The sequence below is a fragment of the Danio rerio genome, chromosome 8 (assembly GCF_052040795.2).
Source record: "Danio rerio strain M-AB ecotype USA chromosome 8, GRCz13ab, whole genome shotgun sequence".
Lineage (NCBI taxonomy): Eukaryota > Metazoa > Chordata > Actinopteri > Cypriniformes > Danionidae > Danio > Danio rerio.
Window position 1 is genome coordinate 17,296,020 of NC_141028.1, and position 13,566 is coordinate 17,309,585.

At 36.5% G+C, this 13,566-nt stretch overlaps 1 protein-coding gene and 1 long non-coding RNA gene across 21 annotated transcripts in view; one reads left to right on the forward strand and one right to left on the reverse strand.

The window, feature by feature from the left end:
* Window positions 1-5,680, forward strand: part of LOC147842612 (uncharacterized) — a 79,841-nt gene extending 74,161 nt beyond the window's left edge. The window contains exon 3 of the long non-coding RNA XR_015497745.1: window positions 2,656-5,680. This is a non-coding gene — a long non-coding RNA (uncharacterized LOC147842612). The remainder of the gene's footprint in view (window positions 1-2,655) is intronic.
* Window positions 1-13,566, reverse strand: part of agbl4 (AGBL carboxypeptidase 4) — a 680,504-nt gene that overhangs the window by 87,776 nt on the left and 579,162 nt on the right. For all 20 annotated transcript variants that reach the window (XR_015497064.1, XR_015497066.1, XR_015497062.1 and 17 more), the window contains 1 exon segment: window positions 7,323-7,434. Coding sequence is in view for 4 of the 20 variants with exons in the window: in XM_087263312.1 (XP_087119438.1) it covers window positions 7,323-7,434 (112 nt within the window). In the remaining 16 variants the exon portion in view is untranslated.

Here is a 13,566-nt window from a genome sequence, read left to right on the forward strand (position 1 = left end):
ATCCCTTGTGGCATAGATTAAACAAGGCACTGCAAATAATCCTCAGAGATTATGGTCCATATTGACATGATAGCATCATGCAGTTCATGCAGATTTGTCGACTGGACATCTATGATTCCAATCTCGCGTTCCACCACATCCCAAAGATGCTCTATTGGATTGAGTTCTGGTGACTGTGGAGGCTATTTGAGTACAGTAAACTTGTCATGTTTAAGAAACCAGTCTGAGATGATTCGCGCTTTATGACATGGTGTGTTATCCAGCTGGAGGTTGCAATCAGAAGATAAGTACACTGTGGTCATAAGGGGATTTAAATGGTCAGCAACAATACTCAGGTAGGCTGTGGCGTTGACACGATGTTCAATTGGTACTAATTTGACCAAAGTGTGCCAATAAAATATCCCCAACACCACCAGCCTGAACCATTGATTCAAGGCAGGATGTATCCATGCTTTCATCTTGTTGATGCCAAATTCTCACCCTGCTGTTCAAGTTTTGAAGCAGAAATCGAGACTCATCAGACCAGGCAACTTTTTTCAAATCTTCTATTGTCCAATTTTGGTGAGCCTGTGCGAATTGTAGCCTCAGTTTCCTGTTCTTAGCTAATAGGAGTGGCACCCGGTGTGGTCTTCTGCTGCTATAGCCCATTCACCTCAAGGTTGGACATGTTGTGCGTTCAGAGATGCACTTCAACATATCTCGGTTGAAATGAGTGGCTGTTTAAGTTACTGTTGCCTTTCTATCAGCTCAAACCAGTCTGGCCATTCTCCCTTGACCTCTCGCATCAACAAGTCATTTGCACCCACAGAACTGCCGCTCACTGGATATTCTCTCTTTTTCAGACTATTCTCTGTAAATCCTAAATATGGTTGTGCGTGAAAATCCCAGTAGATCAGCAGTTTCTGAAATACTCAGACCAGCCTGTCTGGCACCAACAACCATGCCACATTCAAAGTAACGTAAATCACCTTTCATCCCCATTCTAATGCTCAGTTTGAACTGCAGCAGATCGTCCTGACCATGTCTACATGTCTAAATGCATTGAGTTGCTGCCATGTGATCGACTGATTAGAAACTTGTGTTGACGAGCAGTTGCACAGGTGTACTTAATAAAGTGGCCGGTGAGTGTAAACATCCATAAACTGTCTATGTTTTCTGGGTATAAGTATTTTAACCATTTTTTTTTTTAAATGTTCCATATATACAGTATGTATGGGAAATTAAGCAAAACTGGATAAAAATACATATTCTGAATAGGTATATACAGTAAAAGAAAAAAAATAGACTTTAATATGTTGCTAATGATTAAAATCTTTGGTAAAACTTTTTAGTTTGAGGGGTCATTCATTAATTTTCTTTTTAGCTTAGTCCCTTCATTAATCAGGGGTCGCCACAGAAAAATAAACCACCAACTTCTCCAGTATATGTTTCACAAAGCAGATGCCCTTACAGCTGCAACCCACCACTGGGAAACATTCATACACTATGGACAATTTAGCTTACCCAGTTCACCTCTACTGCATTTCTTTGGACTATGGAAGAAATCGGAGCACCCGGAGGAAACCCATGGGAACACAGGAAGAACATGCAAACTCCACAAAGAAATGCCAACTGACCCAGCCGAGGCTCGAACCAGTGACCTTCTTGCTGTGAGGCGACAGCGCTACCCACTGCGCCGCACTAATACTTGTCAATTATTAGTCTTTATCATGTCATACAATTATTCATATTAAAATATGTCGATTTTTGTGGTACATAAAATAGTCCAAATTATTGAGAATATATTGTAAATACATTGGTAACACTTTATTTTTATGGTCCATTAGAGTATTAGTAGACTGTGTGCTTAATATCTGTTGATACAGGTCCTTCAACAGACGTTTAACTGACTATAAGAAACTTTGCAAGTACATCTCAACTTACACTACACTACAACACACCCAACTCCAACCTAACAGTCTACTTATAATTTAATGAGAATTAGTTGGCATGTAAATGCAATGTAACTTAAATTCAACAAACGGACCATCAAAATAAAGTGTGACCAAAATGTCTGACCGCCATAAAAGAATCTAATATATTGTTTAAGAATCTTGAAAAAAAGTATCAGTTTCCACACAAAAAAAGCTGATAATCTTGACAATCTTAGGCACCAAATCAGCATATTAAAATGATTTCTGCATGATTCTGATTGAAGACTGTAATAACGGGTGCTAAAAATTCAACTTTGCCATCACAAGGTTAAATTACATTTGAAATTATTATTATTATATTATCACTGAATATAATAAAATTAAAATTGATATTGTATTAATAATACTGTATTTTAGTGCGCGGAAAAAATCAGCCTTGGTGAGTATAATTGTACCTTTTGTTGAACCCAATGGCAGTCTTCACCTGACAGATTTCCTACACACTTTTCTTTCCGTGACTGCTATTGGTGGATTAAATGAAATCAGTGTTATTGTGTCAGCCTGGTCGAGGTGCTCAATCAAACAGAGCAATCAAGTAAAAAGTACATCTGCTTGTTTGGCTCCTGTGGAAAGCGTGCAAAGGGCATCTCCACGCATGCAGAAGCCCACATCACAACTATATGCAACATTCCTCATATCTAACCTACCAATGTAATGAAGCGTATATGTCTGTGTTTGTCAGGATGTGAGGGACATGAACGGATCACTCTGCCGTGAAGCAACACATTGATCAGTGTGTCAGGCCTGGGGGAAAGGTTAAGCCGCGTGGCGCTGCCCTGCGCTCCTGAGTGTGCCTGCCGCTCTTATCAGGATGTGAAAGAGCAGGAAAGGGCAGGCGATTCCCAGGACAGCATCTGACCTTCACTAATCCAACAACCTCACTCTTCTGCTATAATTAACATAAAGGAAGTCGAGGCGGTGCTTTCTCTCAGACAAAAGCAAGATGAGTGAGAGTGTGTGTGGGAGACTCACCTGGGCGCGAAAACACTCCCACAGAATCACTCATTGAGAAAAATGCTGAGCTGTGGCTGCTTTGAATAGTTTGTTGCTTCCTATATGCTGAGCCAGGCTGTTATACATACTATACATAACCTTGCATTTCAAAGACAGAGCCAAAGTGTGTGCCTTTGTGATTTTTTTTTAGCTGAAGTTCGGTGTAAAAATGCTTTCTCTTAACCGACTTTAATATATGCATATGCAGTATCCCCTAAACACCCAACACAAGAACATTTGCTTAACTAATGGCATGTGTTTTGGGGCAGAACAGTGTGTTCTAAAAATTAATGAAAGATGTTTTTTTTTTTTTTTTTGTAAAGATTAAAGATTAAGTTTAGCTTAAGTTTAAACCATTTCCAGGCATTTTCACCCACATATTTTCCTCTTACTGGATATATATACACCATGTTTTTAAAGCAAAAACAGGAAACTATTTATGCCAGGCCCATGGCCAGGGGAGGTTCGGGTGGTTTGAAAGTTCCAAAATTTGCCATACCTGACCTCCCTGTCCATTTTTACTGGTATTACTGGTATACTGGTAGACAAAAGCTTTAGGACCAAGCAGAATCCTCTGTCTGGCTTCACAGCAAGTAGAACTCGCATTTTTCCCATTCGCAGTCCACGTTTTTGACTTCAGCAAAAACGTTAAGACCAAAAATGTTTAATCTATGAGTTTATTTAAAATCAGGCCATTGTTGATATCTAGGAATTTTTTGGAGAGGCAGTAAAAAAGTGCTTTATTATTGTTAATGTTTTTTTATGAATAATCTTTCTGACTAAAGTTTAATGTGGTGGCCAGTTTGTTATTTGCATAATAAAAGACAGTATAATACCAATAGACAAGCTGTTACAGCACAAATTAGTGCATAAAATGTCACCAAAATCAAATTCCCTTTAAGACAAGGGCTGCGTCCGAAACCGCATACTTCCATAATTCAATTCAGCTTTATTTGTATAGCGCTTTTACAATGTAGATTGTGTCAAAGCAGCTTCACATAAATGGTCATAGTAACTGGAACAGTGTGGTTCAGGTTTTAGTGTTTAAGTTCAGTTCAGTTCAGTTTAGCTCAGTTCAGTGTGATTTAATCATTACTGAGAGTTCAAACACTGAAGAGCAAATTCATCGATGCGTAGCTCTACCCATCCTGAACCATGCGAGGCAGTGGCGACAGCAGAGAGGGAAAAAAAACTTCACCTGATGGGAGTGAAGAAAAAAAACCTTGAGGGAACCAGACTCAGTTGGGCACGACCATTTTAATTTCTCCGCTGGCCAAAAGTCTTGTGCAGAGCTTCATTCGCTGTGGTTTAGGCTGGAAGATGGCCTCAGCGAAGACTCGTCTGTCCCTGGAGCGTCGCTGGAATCAGACTCATGTTCTCCACTCCCCACGACCAAAAAAATGGTCCCTATCCCATAATGCCCCATGAGAGAATTCATGAATGGAAGTGAGGCAACGCAACTGACGCAGGTAGGTCACGTTACCATGACAAAATGGCGGATGTAGTACGTCCGAATTCTATTTATACTTTTCACATTCAAACTGTATAGAACGTACTTTTTTAACGGCCGAGTAGTACGTTTAAATTCAAATGCAGTACCTACTGAGTAGTAGGCGGTTTCGGACGCAGCCAAGTAATTTCACTCGGCGACCATCTTTGAAATGCCTCTTGAGCAGTATGCTTGGGCTTTCTGTCTGAATGGGGAACATCAAATTCTCCAAAACTACTTGCCAAGCTTATGATTGTATTTCATTTAAGCAATCACCAATAAAAGTAAACAACAACTGTCATAAGTTTTGTTTCTAAATGTTTGAATCACATAATAGCTGCAGAAACTCATGTCTAGCCCAAGTCCCTCCCCCGGAGTATTGTCAGTCTATACCGATCGATGATTGGCTCTTGTACTAGAAGGCGGGCTTTATTAGCCATATTGACCGTTACACTTTTCTCCATTCAAAACTGTGCGAGTGACAATCATTGACAAATGCCTATTGGTGTAAAGGTAGTAAAAAAGTATTATCAATAATTTATGAACAACTACAATCCATTACTTCCCCTCCACAAAATGTTTTAAGGAAGAGTGGGAGGAAGAATTGGGAGTGGAAATTTCGGAGGAAATGTGGTTTGGAATGGATATTAATAAACACTCTAATAATTCTAGACATTGTCTTGTTCAATTTAAATAATTCATAAGTTACATTATTCAAAGAAAAAACTACATAGAATCTTCCAAAATATTTCACCTCTTTCTGACAAATGTAATACATCAGATGCGGATCTATCTCACAGTTTTATTTTTTGTTCTAAGATACAGAATTATTGGGGTGTTGAAGTTGCAGTTACAACCAGATTTAAAGCTTGTAATTCTGGGATTCTCTAAACAAACGCATTTGTTGTCAAATACACAACATAAATTGCTCTCATACTGCTTAACTACTGCCAAGAAGCTACTGCTACTGTTTTGAGAAAAAAGGAATCCCCTACATGTAAACTGTGGCTTGGAGAAATTGCCTCTATTTTACATGTGGAGTGAATTAGATACTATTTGAAAAGAAAACTTGAACAATGTGACAAAATTTGGAATCCTTTTATCTGTAACCTTGAAAAAAACTCTCATAATAATGCATCATTTCTGTAATGTTTTAACATGCTTTGTCATCATACTCTGTTGTACAAACAGGTCTTTGTAACAAGTTTGCTTGTTATGTTATGTTTATTTATATATATATATATATATATATATATATATATATATATATATATATATATATATATATATATATATATATATATATATATATATATATATATATATATGAGTGACATGTCTTGCGTATTCTACAGTCTTTGTAAAAATGCAGAATATAAACCAAATATTAAATCCCAAATTAATAAGTGCAAAAAATTCTGCTTCTCAGGAAAATGACCCCACTTTTAATAGCTGGCTACTGGCCTGTATGCATTTTCCTCTTTAATTACACAAAAATGGTCAATCTTTTTCCAGCAGTATCTCACAGGAATTTGTAACTTTTGATTAACACTACCACTAACTTTTGAGTAACACTGATTTAGTGGCTAACTTGTACAAATTCGTATGATCTCATTTGTACAATTTAGTATGTTTTGCTCATCCCCCAATGACAATTGGGTTTAGGGGTGGGGTTGGGTGCCACGTCTCCTTTTTAAAAATCATTCATTCATTCATTTTCTTGACGGCTCAGTCCCTTTATTAATCCGGAGTCGCCACAGCGGAATGAACCGCCAACTTATCCTTATATAAGTTTTTACACAGCGGATGCCCTTCCAGCCACAACCCATTTCTGGAAAACATCCACATACACATTCACACACACACTCATACACTACAGACAATTTAGCCTACCCAATTCACCTGTACCACATGTCTTTGGACTGTGGGGGAAACAGGAGCACCCGGAATAAACCCAAGCGAAGGCAGGGAGAACATGCAAACTCCACACAGAAATGGCAACTGAGCTGAGGTTCGAACCAGCGACCTTCTTGCTGTGAGGCAACAGCAGTACCTACTGCGCCACTGCCTCGCTTTTTTTTTTTAAATCATGCAACTTAAAATTTTCATCAGACTGAACTCATACAAATTTGTACGTATTAGCCACTGAACTGACAAAACATAAAATAGTTACGTTGCCTCGTGAGATCAGGCTGCCTTTTTCAGATTTGTTTACACAAAAATGGTTGATCTTTGAGGCTGAAATGCATAAATCCTTAAACGTTTCAAAATGGAAGTCGGAAGGTGAAAGTCATTGTGATGTCCATGTTAACACATGTAAATGAGTGTTTTTGATAATAATGATGTCATGGATGTGCATAGTATGTGTTTAGGGGAGTGTAGATTGAAATGAAAGAAGATGACATCACTTCCCTATAGCTACTGTTTCCTAACAATTTAACAGCACCAAATACTAGCCAGGCACACATAACACAATTACAAAAATATATACAAGTAATGTAAAATCAAGATAAAACTATGTGACCGCAGTGTACATTCCTCTTACATTTCCTTTTGAAAACACTAATGGTTGGGATTAGGGCAGGATTTAGGTCAGTGGTTCACTTGGTGACATGCACAACAAACCCCGCTTTCCCTTGGAGGTGTACAAAAAATACACGCATCTGAATCTTACAGAACAACATACTTAAGCAATGTATTTCAGATTTGCAATAGTGTAAACTGCACCCTCTTGTGGATTTGTCATCTGAAATGTACAACAAAACGTACTCGGAGAAAAGTATTTGACATTTCGCAAAAATGAAGGAAGAGGCAAGTATTTTCAATAAACATTTGGGATGTTGTTTTTGAACTGTAGGGATACTCACTGGGTCCTGGTTCATCTGGACAATGAGTTGTTTGACAGCATGAAGAGTTGGATGTGCCCAAGGGGAAGGGTCCTGCCAATGACGGTTTAGATCGAAGCCCATTAGAGAACACCTGCCAAACAAATGGCAAAACACACCAACACGTTATCTTCTTTGTCAGGCCTCACTGAGAACAAAACACTATTAAATAAAATACTAAGAGAATATGTTCATATGTTCATAAGTGAATATGAACTTTAAGGTAAAGATTAGTTGTGGGCGGAGCTACCCAATAGAAATTAGACATGAATCAAGTGGAACAACAAGCTTTCATGTCATTTAAGTGCTAAAAGGTTACTGAGTTTACATCATCAGTCAAGCTTCAAGAGAAATAACTGCAGAAATCACACACACACACGCACGCACGCACGCACACACACACACACACACACACACACACACACACACACACACACACACACACACAGTACATGTCCACTGGTGCGAAGTAGGCAAAGCAAATGTTTTCAATTCATTCTCTATGCTGCAGGCTCATACAGGGGATGGTGGGATTGAGAGTGGAGTGGAGCAAGCATCAAAAAGCTGTGAAATATTTTACTTTATGCAAATGAGAGACAAAAAAAATAGCAAAGTGCAGAGGCGAACGCTGTATATCAGCATATTTGATATGAGTAGCATTTGCGTTTGTTTGAAGCTCTTTAATTAAATGTTACTAATTTGAACTCATTTTAGTTCATTTGTTGTGTCTGAAATATAGTTGCGTTAACAAAAGAGTCTTAAAAGGATAGAGGTGTCATTTCAGCCTGTGTGACTATTTTGGAGAAACACAAAAATATATATTTTGAAGAATACACGCTTCGATCTGGGATACGATTTCATAGACATGGCTACTATGAAGTGAAAAACTATACTGTTCCGCATTCTGCTGTTTTATGGTTACATCTTGTGACAGCATGTGTTAATTTTGAATCATTTAGATTTAGTCTTTGTTCTGTGTCACATTTATATTTCAGCGGAGCTAGACCCATATTTTCAGTGGTCTTGTGCCACTTGTTTGGTGCACATAGAGGTTCATATGGCAGTGTTTGTTCAAACATTTAATTGAACTGCACTAGAAGAGAAAGTAAAGTAAGTAAGTAAAGAAAGAGGATGGATCAATAGGTTGTTTTCAATCACGTGGTTCTGGTGATGCACAGAATTCAGATCGCGTGCAGGAAGTAAAAAAAACTGAATGGGAGACATAGAGGAAAGTCTGTATTTATGCGATTTATAAGATATTTCAAATGATATATAAATAGAAAATGGGCATGATCCTTATATCATAAAGAGGGCTGAGTTTTCTACTGAACTAAAATATATTTGCCGGTAACCGAAGCGGTACATGCTATATAATTACGTTACATGAAAAATACTATAGTAAATATAGTGTTTGGAAGCATACTATAATTACTTGTATTAAACTGTGGTAGAAATTATATTTTTGCTGTGGTAAACACAACTTTAGTAAAAAATTATTCAATAGGCTTCAATTTTCTACGCTATAATCACATTATGCACTACTTTAAACTAACATCACAGTATTTATTACAGTTGGTCAGTTTACTATGCTACAGTATTCTTTATTATTCATTAAGAAAGAGTTGTACACATTATGCACTTTACTTTGTGGTTCAAAAACATGTTTATTTTAAAATTATAATAGCTTTCCCCCATGCGGATATCTTCCACACATCACATATAACAGATGAAAGCATACAAAAGCACATAGTCTACATTATTATTTATTTATTTTTGTAAGGGAAAAAGGGCTCCAAAATAATAACAGTCTAATTTTGTCACAAGGGTTGCATTTCTTTTTTGTTCTGTCGATGAGCTTACCATTAGCAAATATACACCGCTGCTGCGCATCTTGATGTTCACGTTATGCTGGTTTTATTCTGCCGAAACGCCAGTAAAGACTTGGATTATTGCAAAACAAGATGGAGATTTTACAGCAGTGATTACAGGGCAGGGTACTATTTATATATATATTTATGATCTCCTGGAAATTGTATATGTGTGGTGGTGTTTGTTTCTGATTATTATATAGCACTTTAACATATGTATAGACATAGTTAGGCCTGTATATAAGCTTTATTGTTGCAGTAAAACGAATTATCATGTTCAAAAAAAGTTTGTACACATGGATGCATAGATTAAATGTTTATTACATTCTGCCTTTTCTTCCGTTTTTCAGCCAGTTTCTTGAACTTTCTCCCCATTATGAGCAAAAACGTTTGGAAGTCTATAAGAGCTGTTCAGCATTTCTTATTTTGTCCGATTTAAACAATTCTAAACAATATAAAACAGGAATATTTTGATGTTCTGATTGTGACTCCTATGTAGAACAACCATTTCCTGCCCTTCATCTGAATTTTGCCTGTCACCAATGATATCATGTTAAAACAACCTGTTTACTGCTAAATGTAAAAGATGACAGGTGAGTTCTGTTTATTCACGGTTATGAATTGCATTATAGGACTTTGATCTCTGCTCTGTCGACTTTTGATGTTGAAAATTAAATTCTAAAGTTTAATAAAGAGACTTTTATTGGTATTTTAACAGTTGGAATAAATACAATGGATAAGAAATTATATATAAAGAAATAAGTCCACATATCACCTTTGTTTACAAGGTTTTAGCACTGTAATTTACAACACCAACCCAGACAACATATTATTTAAAACTGCGGTAACACTTTATAATAACTACACACTATAAATCATTTATTAAGTATTAGCAAATAGTGAATTCATTATCCGTTAAGCATTAACTCTACATTAATAAACGTTAGTAAGCAGTTTATAACTGCAGCTACAAATGCTCTATTCTTGACTTATAAGCACCTATATAATGTGTTTATTAATTGTATTTTCATACTTAGTTAATGATTTAAATTTCATTTCTATATTAAATATCGCATTACTTACAAACCAGTTGTATTTAAGGGTATTTGAGGGTTTTTAGGATCATTCAGAATGAGTTAGTAAATGATTAATAAACTATTGAAATCAACATTTATATATCTTATTATTCAGGCATATACAAATAGTTGACTAATATGTTAATAAATGCTTTAATAACTCAACTTCATGTAGTTTTGTGACCTAATCTAAAGTGAGGACTCTTTATGCTGTATAAATCCTTTATAAATGACAAATAAAGAATCAAATGAACAATAATCTTTGCAATCTTTTCCGAAAAGTAAAATTACTGTAAAGTGTAAACATTGCTGAATAACAGGAGTGTCAAAATACGACATTCAACTGGATAAAACAACAACAATATAATAGTTTGACATTATAATAAGATGTAATGTTTAAACTCTATAGAGATTTTATTTTAGATACAGTCGCAAAGATTTATGTTTCAATTTGAAGTACAGTTTCATTTGTGTATCTTTAAATGAATAGGAATGAATAATGTCATTCTTTGTGTTTAGAATTGAACTAAGCCTTTATTTGTCATTTATAAGGGATTTTTAAAGCATGAATAGTCCTCACTTTAGATTAGGTCACAAAACTGCATGAAGTTGAGTTAATAAAGCATTTATTAACATACATAGTAACCGTTAAGATATGCCTGAATAATAAGTCATATAAACGTTGATTTTAATAGTTTATTAATCATTTACTAACTCATTCCGAATGATCCTAAAAACCCTCAGCTACTTTTAAATACAAATGGTTTGTAAATAATGCGATACTTAATTTAGTAATGAAAAATAAATCATTAACTAAATATGAAATTACAATCATTAAACATATTATATAGGTGCTTATAAGTCAAGAATAGAGCATTTGTAGCTGCAGTTATAAACTGCTTACTAACGTTTATTAATGTAGAGGTAACACTTAACAGATATTGAATTCACTATTTGCTAATGCTTAATTAATGATTTATAGTGTGTAGTTATTATAAAGGGTTACCAAAACTACAAAAAATGTTGATAAAAGTAACTTTTTTAAACTTTCAAGAGTAAAAGTGGTTAAAAAAGATCAGTGTCCCAATTCAAAAGTAGGTCCCACTTTATATTAAGTGTCCTAAACTACTATGCACTTGCAAAAAATTTTTAAAAATACAATACAATGTACTTACTCTGTTTATAACGTATTTGAGAACACTTGTGGTGCTCTTGAGTTGGGATAGGCGTAGGGTTATGGACAAGTTTGGTGGTATGTGTAGGCTTAAGGTTGGGTTAAGGTGTAAGGAATAGTCAACAGTGTATTTACAAATGTAATTCCAGAATTAAATTACAGATGTAATTACATACAGGTATTTAATCAAGCATAAGTACACAGTAAATACATCCATTTACACAATTAGTACATTGTAACGAATTATTAATTTGATGTAAGCAAATAGTAGTTAAGGAAACTTAATGTAAGGTGGGACCCAAAAGTATAAGTAAACAGAAAAATAAAAAAACAACATGAGTATTTTTTTAACAGTGTCTATACTCTCATCATTCAAAAATTAAAGTTGGAACTTTTAAAATATTTACTTTAATGAGCATATTTTAAAAGCAGCCACACTAAAAACAACCACACTGCCTCACATTTACGGACACAAAATGGTAGATATCCCTAGTGTTTTGAGCGATATTGAGCGTTTTCTTTTTCCACACCATTGGACATGCACCATCTCTGAAGCGGTCTTTCCTACAGGTCTCTGTTTATTATTTTCCTTTCCCCGAGGCAGTGGTCTGATGTGGGGGATGGACAGATGCCCGCATCCCTGCTGCCGTCCAGCTGAGACTCTGTGACTGTGACTTTGAGCTGAACCTGTAGTCAATGCTGCGGCTCTCAGAACAACACTAATCCCCAGTCAGCAAGGATTGATCCCACGTCGCCTCCTGCATCTGCTTGTGCTTCACTCTCTCTCCCTCTCTCTCGCTCGACTAAAAAACTACTGATTCAGCACCAGAGAGAGAGAGAGAGAAATGGATCTGATCTCTAATTATGGACCCCAATGGCTCTAGGTGAGGCAGCATCGGTTAAAGTTGCTGTCGAGAGCACCTGCAAGGGTCAGCGGTGGCGTATGTCGTATGTCAGGCCTGTCACCGCCATTGAACCATTGATCCACCTCTGCAGTTGTGCAGTGCTTGCGAGCTGTCACAAGGTGGCAGCCACTGATGGAGCTTCCACAGGCCTATGGGAAAAAGCTGTGCACCGCTGGTGTATTCCGAATGATCGCAGCCATTATATAGAAGCCAATAATGGGATTAGGAGTGAAGACAACACCTGCCGTGCATGACCAAACTGCAGTCCTGCTGAAGACTGGCCACTGCACACACTAATGCACATCCACACCCACTGTAAATGTCCCGTAAAGTACAGACAATGTGTAAATAAGGCAGATCATGTGCTTTGACTATGATGACATAACATTCTTATGCAAATTAATATTAACGATAATGCAATTAAAGAAAAAAAATAAGTATAAGCACTTCCATGCAACAATTTCCAACCCAGGTTTATTCTGATTACGTACTACTGTATACATTTCTAGAGAGAGCAAAATACATCCCAGAAGGTGATTTTTTTTGCATTTTTTTTTTCACGAACCCACCAGATGCCGTTGTGAATGCTTTTTCCGATCTCAAATGTCTCTTGCGAGTGGCATTCGCGCCTGCTGTTCTTACGTAAATCCACCAGAAGCACCTGTTGACTAACAGACCAACCGACCGATACTCCACCCTCCCCCTATCAATAGTTCTTCATTGGACTCGAACCCCATCATTACGGTCAACTTTGTTCTGCATTTCAAGTCCGCCAACGTATGTGTTGAGCCACTGGACAAAATGGTAACAGCAGAAAAGCCGTCCACATGCAGGTAAGCAGTCAGCTTGTAAGCAAGAAAAGGAACGGGGTCATACCGCCCCATAGCGCTTGTTTTACAGACAAAATGCAGACATAAGTAGCTCTGGCTAATCTCCAGTAATGTATATTGGGCTATTTTTTCTGAATAAACCTGTGTTGAAAATTTCAGTAATAGTGGTTGAATGGTTGTTTTATGCTCAAAATACCCTAAATAAATAATTTTACACCCACATATGCGGCATTTTTCTGTTACGAACACATTTAACAGTATTTTAGTATCTTTACGTAGAAATACTAAAATACTGTAAAATGTGTTTTGATCAGAGCTATTTTGTATTATAATAAATAAGATTAGTATTTAAAAAAAATAATAATCTAAAGTC